General features: G+C 37.7%; 1 protein-coding gene and 1 non-coding gene across 2 annotated transcripts in view; both read left to right on the top strand.

The window, feature by feature from the left end:
- IPO7 (importin 7) overlaps window positions 1-15570 on the top strand; it is a 49264-nt gene extending 33694 nt beyond the window's left edge. Inside the window, exons 13-25 of the mRNA XM_065402980.1 lie at window positions 330-419; window positions 930-1095; window positions 1676-1836; window positions 2811-2939; window positions 4705-4771; window positions 4849-4974; window positions 5278-5375; window positions 6890-6985; window positions 8182-8402; window positions 8510-8715; window positions 9739-9945; window positions 10351-10467; window positions 13875-15570. Of these exons, the coding sequence (XP_065259052.1) occupies window positions 330-419; window positions 930-1095; window positions 1676-1836; window positions 2811-2939; window positions 4705-4771; window positions 4849-4974; window positions 5278-5375; window positions 6890-6985; window positions 8182-8402; window positions 8510-8715; window positions 9739-9945; window positions 10351-10467; window positions 13875-13972 (1782 nt within the window). The 3' untranslated portion in view covers window positions 13973-15570. The remainder of the gene's footprint in view (window positions 1-329; window positions 420-929; window positions 1096-1675; window positions 1837-2810; window positions 2940-4704; window positions 4772-4848; window positions 4975-5277; window positions 5376-6889; window positions 6986-8181; window positions 8403-8509; window positions 8716-9738; window positions 9946-10350; window positions 10468-13874) is intronic.
- Window positions 602-783, top strand: LOC135878804 (small nucleolar RNA SNORA23). The gene has a single exon (XR_010561411.1). It is a non-coding gene; the product is annotated as a small nucleolar RNA SNORA23 (small nucleolar RNA).
- Window positions 15571-16585: the final 1015 nt, after the last annotated feature.

Below are 16585 nucleotides of genomic sequence, written 5' to 3'. Positions count from 1 at the left end.
GAAGCCTTAGTTATCCAAAGATAAGAGATAATTTAAAAAAAAAATTTGCACCATGAATCATTGGTCTTAATCGGCCTTGAACATATAGGATCCTCCTAGTTTGTTGGTTGTGATAGTGAATAGATAGGCATCTGTCACTTTGTGGCATGGTTTACTAAGAAGGGTAAAAAGTCTTTTGTTTTCTTTTGTGGTATGTTAAGACATCACACGGTCTCTTTATTTACACTTCTATGTATAAAATAAGATTAACAATAACTCAATTTTTTTCTCCCACTTCTGGCTTTTATTTAAAAATACCAACTGATGTAATTGCCTTAATATTCTCGCAGAAGAAGATCTACAAAGATCAGATGGAGTACATGTTGCAGAACCATGTGTTCCCTCTCTTCAGCAGTGAGCTGGGCTATATGAGAGCACGGGTAAGGATGTATAAGGTTTACTTTGTTCACTTGTTGATCTACAATTGAATAGCTTTACTGATTTGTATCATGCTCTAAATTGACAAACTATTTGCATCCCTCCTATAATAAAGTACATTTAAGTTTTAATCATAAAAGTATTAGTTTCTTAAGTTGTAGCAACATATAATTTTAAAATGGCAGCAGTACTGTGTGCATAGTTTTTCCTCTGTGTCTGGTGGTATGGTCCATTTGTGTTTTGCATTTAGACCATACTGCTCACACAAAACCTGTGGCCAAAGATGAACTTGAGATCATAGTACTGGTCTAGTGATGTCTAAAAGACAAACCTACCACTGGCCAGCCTCCAAACTCTCAAACATCTTTATTTTTAAAAGTTCTTAGTATTTTAGTTAATAAATAACATCTGTAGTACTAATTAATTATTTGTTATTTTCTTGGAGAACTGACAATCCACAAGTGTCGTTAAAATGACCACTTTCTGAAGTTGTTAGATGCATTTTTTCGCAGGCTTGCTGGGTCCTTCATTATTTCTGTGAAGTTAAATTTAAGAGTGACCAGAACCTCCAGACAGCCCTAGAACTCACAAGACGATGTCTGATTGATGATAGGGAAATGCCTGTGAAAGTGGAAGCTGCCATAGCACTTCAGGTTTTGATCAGTAATCAAGAGAAAGGTACACTCTTTTTTGTTAAAGTTGGAGAAAATATCTCTGTAACATTTCTAAAGATGACATAATTGAAGCAGAAAAGATATAATGCACTATTTTCATGGCTAAGCACTAATGTACTAGTATCGGAATTACCTTCTGGGAGATTTGTTTTATTGTCCATTGATGCTAATTTGCCAGCTGTGGTTAAAACAAGTGGAGTGCTTGACTTAAGTAATTTTTGGACAAAGAAACTTCTGTTGTGGCTCAGCAAGCTTAGAAAGAAACATAACCTGTAATATATAATTGCTCTATTGCTGAATTCCCAGTTACTGTTCGAAGTCTTGTAATAGTTATGTGCTGTTAACAGTTTTTTGCTGTATACATTTAATTTAATATGAAGTTTCATGTTATCATAGTGCTTTGTTGATACACTTTGTCTCTCTGTTGGCTTAGTTGTGTGAAAATATATTTAGGCTATTACATGTCAAATATTTCAGTAGTATCAAATTGTGAATTTCTGGTTTTCTTAGACTGATACAATAATTTTTATAACAAGAACGTAAGAATCAACATAATTGGTGTTTTATTTCCACTTACTTTGCAGCTAAGGAATATATTACACCATTCATTAGACCTGTAATGCAAGCTCTGCTTCATATTATAAGAGAGACGGAAAATGATGATCTTACCAATGTGATTCAGAAAATGATCTGTGAATATAGTGAAGAGGTTACTCCCATTGCAGTAGAAATGACCCAGCATTTGGTAAGCCTGTTTGGTCACCTTGCACTTGGGAAGTTTGTTAAACATGAGGGATTTTGTTCCTTATATTCAAGATGGTTTGTCATTTGCCAGCTGATTTTAGACCAGGCCATTTAAACACATTAATGCAGATGTTTTGCATGCCTTGTGTTCAGAAGCTGCTGTGTTCTTAGCACAATAAGTAAATGTCTTCAATAGAGAAATAGTAATCCTGATTTTAGCCATGATAACCCTTCACCGCACACTTCAGAATCAGATTAGAGTAAAAAGTCTTACTGACCTCATTACTAAAGTTATTAAAACAGAAATTTAGAAGTAGTTTCTTGGTAGCAAATTGTGGGTGCCAATAGTTAGATGTTTTAGGCTAAATTAGTTGCATCTGAAAATACCTGTTGTGTTCTTGGGACATCCACATAGCACAAATTGTACCTGCAGTTTCATAAGTACAGAGGCCAGGTTGGTGCTGATCTCAAAATCAGGTCCTTAGTGTTTAGGTTTAATGGTTTATAATAATCTTCACTTTTCTGTTTCCTCTAAATTAGTAATACATGTACACTTTACTATGTGGTACAAAACTACTAATTCTATTCTGTTTTAGAATCAGTCAATTTCTGTTTTTGTAAACTGTTGAGTTATGCCCTGAGGTCTGTATTGTAAATGATACTCCTTTATATATAATTGCAAATCTACTTCATTCATATATAGATAAACCCTGATTATTCAAATTACTTTAGACAATTTCAGAATTAAGAAATTTGAGATTTTGGAAAATGGGAAGTTTGGAAAAACAAAATTCTGAGCTTGAGGGATATTTCAAATAATTGGCATTCACCTGTACTGATTTTTTTAACACACAGTATCTCAAAAGTTCAGTGTACAGAGTCTCAAACTTGTACAATAGTCTATCCCCAAACATACCCTCTTTAATTAACTACCTGAGTGACACACTTATCTGGGATTTTACTGTTACTGTGCAGGCAATGACATTTAACCAGGTCATTCAAACTGGACCAGATGAAGAAGGCAGTGATGACAAGGCAGTGACAGCAATGGGAATTTTGAATACCATTGATACACTCCTCAGTGTAGTTGAAGATCACAAAGAGGTAAGGAAAAACTCTTTCAAAGCAATTAAATGCCTTTAAGATGCTGGAAAATAGTTATTGTGCACTGAATAAAAATCCAATAATATGCTTTCTGCCAATGTTTTAAAATCCTTTTAGTTAAAAACTTGTTAAGCTTATTTACACCTGCACACACAGATATAAAATCGTAACTGTTGCATGTAAAACCTAGGAGCATAAACATTTAAGATCTTGGACATCTTACAGATTTCTGTAGCAGTCCAGATACTTGGACATAATTCTTGTGTACCAGCAGATGGAGGCAGTAACCACTAAAATTGAGTGATGTCATTTGCTCAGTTTGTCTGTAGCAAATGTAACAGTCTTGTCAGCTGTACTGAGAATTGTCTGACTTGATGCGTCTACCCTTGGAGGAAAATAGATGCGTCAGTAATAAACTTACAATATTGAGTCCATTCACTGCTGGTGTATCAGTTTGCGGTCTGCCATACAGCAAAGTATTGGGAAATCTGCATAAGGCCAAACTCAGTGTAGGGGTTTTTCTTTATTGACTTTGGCATGGTTGGCACTTAAAACTTACACCGGCATATGTGTCGGACAGGGGTATGAAAAATGCTCACCCCTGAAAGACATGGCTCTGCCGACCTAATCCCCATTATAGACAGGACTGACCTAGTTATACTGCCTCTTGAGGAGGTGGATTACCTACACCGAGGGGAGAAGCCCTCCTGTCTGCATCAGTAGTGTGCACTGAAGCGCTACAGTTGTGCTGCACTATTTTAAGTGTAGGCATACCCTGAAGTACAACAGCGGTGCAACTGCATCTGTTCCACCCTGGTGTTTCTAGCATAGACTTACCCTGCAGCTACACTAGGGGGCTCTGCTAGCATAACTATGCCAGCATAGGCTCTGTAGCGTAGACAGCCTTAGTCTGTGTTGTAAAATACTCCAGCAAAGATTGATGAAGCTACATTACTGAGTGTTATGCTACTACAGCTACTGATTTCTGGTAAATGTTTTAGTTCCATGGTGCCTAAATGGCTTGGTAATAAATGTGTTCTTAAAGTTCCAGAGGTCTTAGTTAAGAAAATATACTAAAGGTATACCTATACTGCAATTAAAAACCCACAGCTGGCCCATGCCAGCTGACTTGGGTTCAGGGTAAGAGGCTGTTTAATGGTGCTGTAGATGTTCATGCTTGGACTGGAGTCTGGATCGTGGGAGGGTCCCAGAACTCAGGCTGCAGCCTGAACCCGAATGTCTACACTGCAATTAAAAAGCCCCTTAGGCTGAGCTAAGTCAGCTGCCACAGGTCAGCCATAGGTGTCTAATTGCAGTGTAGATGACACAGAAGGCTTAGGGTACAAAGCTCATAACATGATGCTGCCATATAACAAACCAAGGGACTTTCTGGTTTCTTAACTAGTTTACTGTTGTGCTATATGTATTTAATTTATTATGTTTTCATGGGGACTAAAAATGTTACTCAAAAACTAAATTAAAATAAGAGTAACAGTAGGTATAAGCAAAGACATCCCTAAATGAGATTCCTCCAAGATCCAAAGAAGAATGGTGTTCCAAGAAAAAGATTGCGTTAAAGAGAGCCTGACAGATCGTTGGCTATAACGGTGCAGTTATAATACATGTCGCGTTCAAGAGAGATGTAATTTTGTATTGTTTGTTAGAAGGTGACATCTAGTAAAGGTACTTTACAGAATTTTTTTTAAAACTTATTTAAAACCAGTTTTTACATGTGCTTGAAACTCATTTAAACTTTCTATTTCAGATTACCCAACAGTTGGAAGGGATCTGTTTGCAAGTTATTGGAACAGTTTTACAGCAGCATGTTTTAGGTATGTGTCTCCTTGTTTGTGTTAATTATTTGTCTGTCATTAGCATTAAATTTAATAAAGTGCTACTTCCATTTTAGAATTCTATGAAGAGATCTTTTCCTTGGCTCACAGTCTGACATGTCAACAAGTCTCTGCACAGATGTGGCAGCTTTTGCCTCTTGTTTTTGAAGTTTTTCAGCAGGATGGCTTTGATTACTTTACAGGTAAGAAATCCTAATAAAAAATATGTCCTAAGATTAGTGGGTTTGATGTATTTGTTTTGGGGCATAAATGCATTCTTGATTGCAATTTAACCAATGTTCAAAACAGAGTTATATTTGCTATACGTTATTTTGACCAAAATAGTTTTGCGTAAGCTATCTTTAGAACCAGGTTTGTCAGGTAACCTCCTACTACAGTAGCCAACACCGTGTTTAACTACCTTACAATAAGCCTGAAAGCTATATATTAACAGCTAGTGTTGTAAAAAATAACAGAACGACTAATTGATTATTCTTGTTTAATAGATATGATGCCTCTCTTGCATAATTATGTAACTGTCGATACAGACACACTTCTGTCTGACACAAAATATCTTGAAATGATTTACAGTATGTGCAAAAAGGTAGGTAGACTCCTTCTGTCTAAAACTTACTGGCCTGTGTACAAAATGGGGAAAAAAAATATTTTGTACAAATGTACTTTCTTTTACAACAATAGACTTTTAAACTGGAGACTTTTAAATTGTACCCTTCTGATATATGATGTTTGGTATTTTCCGTGACTCTGCAAGGAACAGCAGCTGAAAAAAGGAAATTACCAAGTCACTATGAGGAGTTTAGTTAAAGTAAGGCGTCCCTCTCCTTCCCCCCCCCAAAAATAAGTTGTGCATGACATAAGAATATTAGAAATATGCACAGGCAGTGGCTGGAGTCAGGCTTCTTTTTATTGTAGTATTTGTATTACAGCCGTGCCTAGAGTCACATCTGAAATTGGAGCTTTAATATGCAAACATGTAGTAGGAGATAGTGCCCCAAACATTAAATCTAAATAGACAAGATAAATAACGTGGGAAGGGAAACAGGCACAGAGAGATGAAATTACTTGCCCTGGGCCACACGGCAGATTTGTGGTAGAGCTGGGGATAGAACCCAGTTCTCTGACTCCTGGTTCACCATCTTTTCCACTGGACTACACTGCCTCTCAACATTTTCCATCCTTTGCATTCTCACTTCAGTTTTGTCAATATAGCTAGATGCCAGCTGGTTGGCATTTTAATCCTATCCGTATGTAGGAGTATATAGCGTTCTTTGGAACCTTAGCTGTAGTTAGCCTAGGGGAATGAAAACCTTCTCAAATGCAGTTAGTTTTCTCTTCCAGACTTGTGTATTGTATATGTACATTTTCTTGTCTGTACTCTGCACCAAGCTTGCTGTTTGATTGAAGTGCTCACATTATTTCCTTTGGTTGATTCTATGATTGGAAGCGTTTGAATTTTGTTGCAAATAACTTATGTGAAGAGTTATCGCCTTTTCTGTGTTTGTGAATTAGCTGCAGACAGGTTGATTTTTCATCTGTTTATTTTGTAATTGAGTAGTTTTTGCAAACAAACTTCATTTTAATTATTTGTGACCTGGTCATTGTCAGTTTTTACTACTTGTTGTTTTCTATTAGTGCCATGTGGTTAGTCCTAGATTTGTATAGTATTTTCTGGTCCCTGGTTGGACAATAAAAATGTTATAAACAAACTTTATAAAATTCTATGTGAATTGTTCAGATAACTATTCAGTGAATCTTTTGTGCAAATAAATGTTTTCAAAATGGCTATGAGCACTTCTTATACAAGTACTCCTATAAACTTGTTCAACATTTTTGCAGAACAAGTAGATAGTTGTTAGCTGCAACTATATTTTTTTGCTCCACATACATATCTCCAGTTATGATCCTGAACCTTTGTCGTTTATTCCCTTTTATTTCTCCTCTTCATGATGAAAGCTGGAAATGGCACTCTAGTTTTTATATGACACTAGTATTTTAATAGAGATCTTAGTTGTAGATTAACTTCTCAGAGAAAAACAGAATATCAAAAACATCTTTTATCCATAAGCAGAAAACCAACAGTAGTCTACTGTTTTTCAGGTCCTTACCGGAGTTGCAGGAGAAGATGCAGAATGTCATGCAGCAAAGCTACTGGAAGTTATCATTTTACAGTGCAAAGGGCGTGGCATTGATCAGGTTAGTAACATCTGCTTGCTATCTTAAAATCATGTTACAAAATCCACCATGTTTTAGTGAAACTAACAGTATCTGCTGAGCTATCATACTGCAGTGCTGGGAGTATTATTAGACAGCACTGGTAGAGCTAAAGAAATGCATATTTCATACTTTGCCTCCAGAGGTAGAGTGCATCTGACAATCTAAAACACTTCCTTGCACAAGGGAGTACAGTTTAAGAGCAGACTACCTCTTTTAGCTGTTGGATTAAATTCTGTAATACACTATAGTGCATACACGAGGGAAAGATTTAATGGTGGGCCACATGGCAGCCCAGAATGAAGAAAGAGGGTGAAGCCCATAGCATCCCTACTTGTACTGGCAAAAAAGCAACATCTTTAGGGAGGCAAGAATTTCTTGAGATTGTTTCTTACTGGAATCAGTGAGAGAAATCATTCCTCCCTTATATATACTTGACAAACATATGCCTGCTAGGAAGTAAAGGTACAAGACCAATGTAATATTTGTAGAGATTTTTCCTGAAGATTCTGTTCTTAATTTGTCTGAAGGTAAACTTAATCTGTGTTGAAATAATACTGCTAACCCTCTGCTTAGGTAAGCAGGGAAACTACTCTCCCCCTTCTGCTAGATATCTTGAGTTACATCCTGTAACACTGTTCTCCAGTATTAATAACTGACATTACTACAGTAAAAAGTCAAAGGTGTGGTGTTGTTTTTAACATGGAAAGTGACTAAATCTGTTTCCTGGAGTTACTGATGTTCATATTCTATTTACACCAGCTAGTTTTTTAAAAAACAAGATTACAGAATTATTGGGGAATTAAACATACACTTAAATATATTTAGCATGGCTATCATGGGTAATATTACAAACCGAAATACTACATATAGGTTTACTCACAGCTAATGATGTATTGCATTTATGTTGGCTTGACTTCTACCACCAATTTAACACTGAAGTGTTGATATCCTTGCATTACTGTTTTTTAATTTCATCTGTGTGTATAACCTCAGGTATATTTTGTGCACCAGACTGCTTATTCAGTGTTATGTGTCATTCTGCAACTGTACCTATGAAATACAGTTGTTAAAATGATATAACATGGAATAATTAGATGTGTATATAATTAACTCTTGCTTCTGGGGGGAAGGGGGTGTTTAAAATACTGAGTTTATAACGGTTCTATTTCTTCCAGTGCATACCTTTATTTGTGGAAGCTGCATTAGAGAGATTGACCAGAGAGGTGAAAACAAGTGAACTGCGAACGATGTGCCTCCAGGTTGCCATAGCTGCTTTGTATTACAACCCTCATCTGTTATTAAATACTTTGGAAAACCTTCGTTTCCCCAATAACGTGGAGCCTGTCACTAATCACTTCATTACACAGTGGCTTAATGATGTAGACTGTTTCTTGGGGTAAGCTGCTCTCAGTTTGAAGACTGCCATGTGTAGTCTACCACCTATTTTCTATTTTTAGAAATTGGAAGTAAGTAGATATAAAATGTTGTTGTTTTGTATTTTAGACTTCATGATAGAAAGATGTGTGTGCTGGGCTTGTGTGCTCTTATTGATCTGGAGCAAATACCACAGGTTTTAAATCAAGTTTCAGGACAGATCCTGCCAGCTTTTATCCTTTTATTTAATGGATTGAAAAGAGCATACGCTTGCCATGCAGAGCATGAAAATGACAGTGATGATGATGATGACGCTGAAGAAGATGAGGAAACTGGTAAGGAAACTGAAACAGTACTGTTAAATTTCAGTGTCTCATGTCCCCTCCATGTCCGACAGACTCTAGCACATGGAGTCAGCCAGCCCCTACCTGTAATTCTCCAGAGTCCTCTACCTCCACAGATAAAGCTAGTGCTGGGGCTTTGGAGCTTCTTTGTAACCCTTTTACGGATCCGTTTGGCAATTTTCCTGACTGAAGCAGAAGTGAACTTTTTTTACGGCTGAGATTCCTGGGCTGCTTCTCTCCAGGGTTGTCTTGGGCCAGCTCTTTTTATAGACATCCCCTGCTTCCCAGGGGGTTATTGCTGGGACAGACCTTTCCCCCTTGCATCTATTTGAACCACGAGTGAAGGGCACAGAAAGAGCTGCAGGTGGACCTCTTGTTTCTCCACACTCCAGCTGTGCTACAGAGTGCCCCATGTTCTGGTGCTTTGAATCTGTATCTGAAACAGCACCTTCTTCCTGCCTGTTCTAGCATAATATAGCCTCCACCTCATCAGCTGTCTCCAGTCTATCCAACAATAATCGTCCTTTCCAATCTCTCTGATCAGTCTTCCTCCTCTTCAGATCTCTTCTTTCTTTCTGCATGAAGTTCAGACTTCTGCACAACTTTTGCCTGTGTCCACAGCTATAATCTCCACCTCTTCCCACCTCTCCCCATGCTCCTACCTGAACTTTTTAGATGCTAAATTCCTTGGGGTTAGGGACCATGTCTTGCTTAAATTTTTGAAGTGCCATGCAAAATTTGCCACAAGTGTTTTTATTAATAGCTAGTTTCTTGTGGCAGCAACATGTTCCTTTCCTACTGCTCAGAAGATAAGGAAAGGGACCACGAAGGAAAGTGAGACACTGGTAGAGGTGGAGAGGAGTGGGCCCTTTTGTGTGAAACCACATTTTTATTGATTCCATCACTGATCAGTATAACCAGAATCCTACCTGAAGATAACAATTTGATTCTGAAGATAAAAATCTCATTGCTTTATATGTAAAAGAGTCCTCTTCTGTGACATTCGCCTTACAGAGGAATTGGGGAGTGATGAAGATGATATTGATGAAGATGGACAAGAATACCTAGAGATTCTGGCAAAACAGGCAGGAGAAGATGGAGACGATGAGGACTGGGAAGAAGATGATGCTGAAGAGACTGCTCTGGAGGGCTATTCAACAATTATTGATGATGAAGACAACCCTGTTGATGAATATCAGATATTTAAAGCAATTTTTCAGAGTAAGAACTGTATTTCTTCTGCTAGCTGACAATTACATATTTTTAATTCCATTTTAATTTGTTTTTGGAAAATTAAGTACATAATGGATTGTCATTTGGTGATAAATTATTAATTTAGTTCCCTCCATAGAGAGAGAAGTCAGTGTGGCTTCCGGGGTGGGAGAAGGGAAGGTTGAATGTATTTAAAGAGATTAGCATTTTTTGAGGCATTTTCATTGCTTTTTAGAACACTTGTATCTGTTTCTGAAATACCAATTTTAAGATTTTTTGTATTCTTAGTATTGTCTCTTCTTAGGGGGACGCCAAGTCAAAATACAGGCTGCTTTCTGATTTAAGGTGGCAGTGAGAACAAGTTTGGGATGATGGAATATTCTAATAAGATGAATTGTCCTTTTTTCTTTGTAGCAATTCAGAATCGTAACCCCGTTTGGTACCAAGCTTTGACACATAGTCTTAATGAAGAACAAAGAAAACAGTTACAGGACATAGCAACTCTAGCAGATCAAAGGCGGGCAGCCCACGGTACCTTCCCATTCATACTTTATAGCATTTATTATCTTTTACTATTTAAATATTGATATGCTCAGCGCTTCACAAGACATGCAATACAGACAGACCCTACCCAAAAAAGCTTACATGTTAACAAGACATAAACAGAGTGTGTGGGTTGCACTGGGAAGCCCAGAGGGGAGAGGATAATTAGTGTGTTTTGAATAGTTCAGCATTAACTTACAGCTTAATGTTTTAGCTTTTGATAATGTAACACTGTCAATATTTCTGCTTAAAATTGTTTACTGAATAGTGATCTCTCTCAAAACATATATTGGAGGTGGTTCAGACTTGCCCACAAGGCTCTTGGCCCTTCTGTACTTCTGCTTGTTTCTGTGCCTCCAGTGATGCAAATAGAGTAATGTCTCTGTTCCCACCATTGTAGTCTTAACTTCTAAAGCTGATTGGGAGAGTAGGCAGCAATAAGCAGAACTTCCATGGCTTTGCTCCTTTTTGTTTTGTTTGTTGTCTCCTCCCCCATCACAATGGAGCAGGCAGACAGGACAAGCTGACGACCACGAGGTACTCAAAATACAAGGAGACCTCTCAGGAGCTGGAGGAGCAAAGCTCTGCCACAGTTGCTCTCTTCTAGTGAAATCTCACTCTGCTGGGTGCTCTCTGCTAGTGAAATCTCACTCTGCTGGGTGACAAGCCTTGGTCTGTATGGCTTGTTTGGATCTGTGGATGCTACTCCTCCCCCATAAAGCAGAGACTCTTTTAGAGTCACCTCTGCAAGTTTGGGTCAGTCCTCTTCATCTCTTGGGACTCAGCAAGGTGGAATTTCAGCTCCATGATCAAGGACTCTTTAGGGGGAAGTCCAAAACTCCAAGCCTCCAGTCCACTTAAGGGAAAGGATATCGCATTGCAGATTCATTCCAAAGTGGATAATCAAGTCACTTGGCAAGAAATCTAGCATCCTCTTGACTGTCCTTGACATATTTCCTAGCTGCAATCATGTTGGTAAGAAGAATCTCCAAAATCTCTGCTCTTGAAGAACATGTAACTTACTGTATCATCCATGAGGACTCTATTTTGTACTCCACAGTCTTGTAACCAAGGTTTACCTTTTTCCACTCTGCTCCCCGCATCTCTAGTGCCTCACGGGCAAGCAGTCTTCCTTTAGCTAATACAAAATCTCAACACATGATATAAACAGTCTGGCAAATTGTAAATGTGAGCAGTGGTGCAAATAACTTAGTAGAGTTGACAGTCTGGAAAGCTCTTTCTTCCTAAATGCCTGGGCCCGAAAGAATCGAGACCATCTATAGCTAGGTGGATCAAGGACCATACTCAGTGGACTCTAGCACGTGGCAGCCTGGGCAGAAAGGGCATCAGCTACCAGATGATCTCTCTAAAGCGGCCACATGATCATTCACTAACAGGTTTATAAAATACTACAGTATTAACCATCATTCTTCAACACAAGCATAACAGATTAAAGGTTTTAAGATTAGAAAAGGGAGAATATTTTCCTTCTGTTTCTTACTACTTCCTCTCTAGTATGTCTGTTTGGGGATAGGTCAAGATCCAGATTGGAAAATCTGTTCTTTTCTTGGACTGACCTCCTCCATTCTGCTTTGCCTTCAGAAGTTCTTCAGATATACCTTCTGAATCCATGTATATAATTAAATAGGGTTGAATAGTAACATACTGAATAAGATCAGTGGTATGGCTAGTCCAGAATCCTGCCTGTCAGCAGCCAGTACCAGTTGCTTGAGAGGAAAGGTGCAAGAAACACAATAAGTAGCTATAGAATAACTACCCATAGGGAAAGTTTCTTCCTAATTATTATCAGAAGTTAGTTTATGCTCTGAAACACATTTTCGAACACTTGGGTTTTTAAATATCTACTCTTGGAACTCTGGATGTCTTTGTCCATATAAATGTCCAGACCTGCTTTGATTCCTGCTAAACTCTTGGCCCTAATGATACCTTGGGGGAGTGGGCTCCACATGCTAACTATGCATGTTATGAAAAGAATCAGTTTTAAATTTTCAGCTGTTGGTTCTTAGCGCAAATTAAAGCAACTTTGAGGCTCATGTAATTTACATCAGTTGGTAATGTGTTTACATGCTTATGTTAGCCAGGGATTGCCATAGCACAAGATCCTCCAGCTGGGCCCTCTGCCACTGAGCATACTTCTGACATGCCCTACGTTGGAGACGGTTAGAATGTAGTCCACTGTTGCTGACTCTATGCCATGCAGGAATTTCCCTAACTGAACAGCTTTTCAGCCCCTTTGCAGCACTGGAGCAGTGCACAAGGCTCATGGCATGTGCAAAGTTCTGGTTCTCAGTGTTTCCTTGCTGCTCTGGAAGAAGTATTTGTCTGGTCTGAGTGCAGAAGCAGCACAAACAAGTCTGAACTGCCCTTGGTATTTGCAGGAAGAGAGGCACCATTCAAATGTCTCTGATCGGGAGAGAGTGTCTCAAAGAGGAAATAATCAGACAACTACTCTGTTGTGCCTTTGATCTATACCAGGCCTTGATTTGTATGTGCATTGTAACTTGTGAAAAGACACACCAAACCTATATAATTTTTTAAAAACACATGGAAACTATATGACCAGTCAACGTGGTCAGAGTTCAGATGCAACATTGGTCCCTTCACGATGAGGATAGAGACATGGACTCTGTGTGATAGGAAGAAAGGTAGCTGAGATTGAGAATTAGAACTGGATAGGTGGAATGTAGAGGGGATGTTGAATAATTTAAGTGCTTTTTTTTTTTTTTTTTTTAATATTTTGCACCAACCTATGCAGTGTAGCAGCCTTAACTGGAAGGAGACCGTTTATTTTGTGTGTGCACGTGTGCATAGAGAACAACTTCCCCTCCTCGTTGTTCCGTTTATATTTCCCCTCCTACTGTTGAATTTTGGCAGGAACATTGAATTTTTCATTGACGTTCAAATGGTGCTTATTTAGTACAAGTGCTTTTTTTTTTTTTTTTTTTAGTGACTTGACTGACTGGTCCCTAGAGTATCTCTTGTTAAACAGAAAGCACTGGAAGTTCAGTAGCAGTCCAGTGGCCAGACTTTCAGCTGTGTTTGACTCCTATTTAAAGAACACGTCACACAGGAAGCTCTTCATTTATAAAATGTAATTTTTGAATTTTTAGTATTAATATTTTCAGTATATTTTTTTTAAATCATAGTAAAATCTATTGTCAAGATTTTCAAAAGTGAGAAGCAATTTTTGGGTGCCCAATGTAGACACCTTAAAGGAATCTGATTTTTAAAGAGGGTTGTTCAGCAGGTGCATTTTTGGGTGTCTCAAGCCCCCAAAATTTGAGGCATTCACAAACACTACCCACTCACAGACAGATTGTGATACTTACATTTTTTGATATCTTACATTTTACTAAAATATTTTTGTCTTTCAGAGTCCAAAATGATTGAAAAGCATGGAGGATACAAATTCAATGCTCCAGTTGTGCCAAGTTCGTTCAATTTTGGAGGCCCAGCCTCAGGAATGAATTGAATTATCATTTTTCCTGCTACTGTGTGATTGTAGTGAAGAGCTTGTGTTCCTCCCAATAGTGGTTCCAGAACTGGTTCATGTTATCTACAACTCACTCTAAACGAATTGATATATAGATTGGACAAAAAAACCCCAGGAAGTGGGACCTGATCATGCAACCTAATACTGGAAAGCAAACCAGAGGTTTTTTGAAGATAAGAAGAACCTGACTTTAAAGCTTCAAATGACACAACTGTGGAAATCTGAAATCAAGAGGGGATGTCATGAAGGCAGCTTTTCTTTTTCTGAGGAAAAAATAGGCATGGGCTGCAGGACTATTTAAAATGTCTCATTTACAGTACAAGCTAGAAGGCTGATTTAATTTTTACACTTGTGGCAGTATGAGTATTTGCCCAATTTCCTTCCCTGTCCCTCCTCTCTATTGGGTGTTTATTCTTTTAATGTAAATAAGATAAGGTAATCGGATAGCCTTACTTAATCTTCATCATTTCCATTTATCAAGATTGTTCATATGTAGAATATTGGACACTTATCGTAGCACTACATAACTGGTAAATCTGTAAATGAATTAGCACTTTCATATTGAAACAAGCCTGCTAGCCTATGTACAAAAATAGCAAAATGTTTGCTGTTTATAAAAAAAAAAAAAGGATGTAATGGGGAAAATAATTTCAAGTTTTAATTTAAAATTAACTAGCAGTTTTGTACCTGGTGACTTTGTGGTGCAGTCACCTCTGGTTGTGACTTGAATTCGGTTATGTAAAAAGGGGTTAGTGATATTTCATTGCTGCTAAAAAAAAAAAAAAAAAAAAAAAAAGGCAACACCCTCTGTGTCCTTTGTTTTTCTTAAAGCTCTCAATGTACAAGTGGAAATTTGGAGACAAAATCTTAATGTAAGCACTGAGAAACATTATCTTCTCTGAAGCATGTAAATTGGACATGAAATTCTGCTCTTAAAGAGTTTATTGAAGTGTGTGGATGAAACATCTATATATGCAATCTATTAAAAAATTAATTCGGCTAACTTGGGCTTGATCTATGATTGCAGTTTATTCCTAATTTTGCAAAATAATTCATCCTGTTTTTTTCCAGCAACTGGTAGTGGCTTTAACCACTACATTTCCTTCCCTGTTTTTGCACTCCCAGCATTAATATGTGCTCTTGTTTGCCTGATCCAGATGGGATGTTTGAGGTTTCACCAAGCTTTCACTTTTGAAGCCATAATTTCCCCCTTCATCTCCAGCACCTCCAGCTGTTATAGTACCTCGTATTTTAGCTAGAAAGGCAAAATAAAGTTCCCTCTGGGACCACTGTCAAAACCACTCTATCTAGAAGCCAGAAGTAAGATGCTGTGAATGGGCTGGTTTATTGCCCCCTTTTTCTTCTCTGAAAATCTAAATTAACATTCTTTCTTTTGGCTGTTTTTTTATGTCACCTGCTGTTACAACTGATATTAAACAAGCTACCTTAATTTAAATGTAAGCCTCCAAAACTTAAATGCAGGTTAAAATGAACTGAGTTTATATCTGTAAAAAATGAAACTGAAATGCACATATATATATATATTATGATATTCAAAATGCAGTCTTCAGAAAATGGCTTGTGTGGTGTGTTTATTTTTTGAGTCAACAGAGTAACAGGTATCCAGAAGTTGGGTTTTCCTTGAGCTTGATCAGTAATAGTTACTACTTTTTGGCTTATCACACAACTACTAGGACTGTTCTGAGAAGGGATAATGGACGTTTCACTTATGCCTTCGTTTTGGATTGCCTTTCTCACACAAATTTCTTTCCATGTGCACAAAAACCAGTTCTAATGTGAAAGACTAGTCCAAGGCTGTGATGGAATGTTTCCCTATCTGAACACTTTAAGGGGATATGTGTAAGAAGTTTGTGGAATGAAGGAGTAGGAAAGAATGGATATTGCATCTGGTGTAGAAGAGCCTATGGTTAGTCTTGAGCCTGGGTATCCTATATAGAGATGTGGTATGATAGCCCCTTTATCACTTGCTGATTCCTAAAAAGTTGACTGGCAAAGTACATAATTAAAATAAAACTTCTGAAAATGTGTATTCATTGCAGGCCTCAAACTGTGTTCTACTGTTGAGGTGGGAATCTCAAAACTTGATTTTTGCTTTTGTGGCAAGGAGATGCAAGACATTATTACAGCATTTACTTTCCTGTCCATTCCTGAACTTTGAAAGCGTCCCTAATTTAACATGTTAAAATAAATAAATAAATAAAGTACTGTATTTCTAAACTTCCACTTGTGGGGCAGTAATTTATCTACTTATGCTTCCCAAGTATTTAAAAAAAAAACCAAAAAACCAGTTTTTGGGTAGGTGAGCATGACAGAATTTGGGTTGCGGGAAGGGAAATTTTGTGTGTGTGTGTGGGGAAATTGAGGGAAAGCCAATGAGAAGCTAGTTTCATGGTTATTTAGAGCTTGAATAGTTACATTTCTCAAGTCAATGGAAAATTTCTGTATCTGAAATAATGCAGTCTTATTTCAGATGATTTCATATGTATCTCAAAACTGGTAGGAAGGACATCACTTTTCAGGGTGGAACTGGGATTTGCTTTTTCTCTTCTCCAACTGGTACATAAGTATACA

Source organism: Emys orbicularis, chromosome 4 (genome assembly GCF_028017835.1).
Source record: "Emys orbicularis isolate rEmyOrb1 chromosome 4, rEmyOrb1.hap1, whole genome shotgun sequence".
NCBI lineage: Eukaryota > Metazoa > Chordata > Testudines > Emydidae > Emys > Emys orbicularis.
The sequence above is the reverse complement of the archived record's forward strand: the minus strand, read 5'-3'. Positions and strand labels throughout refer to the sequence as shown.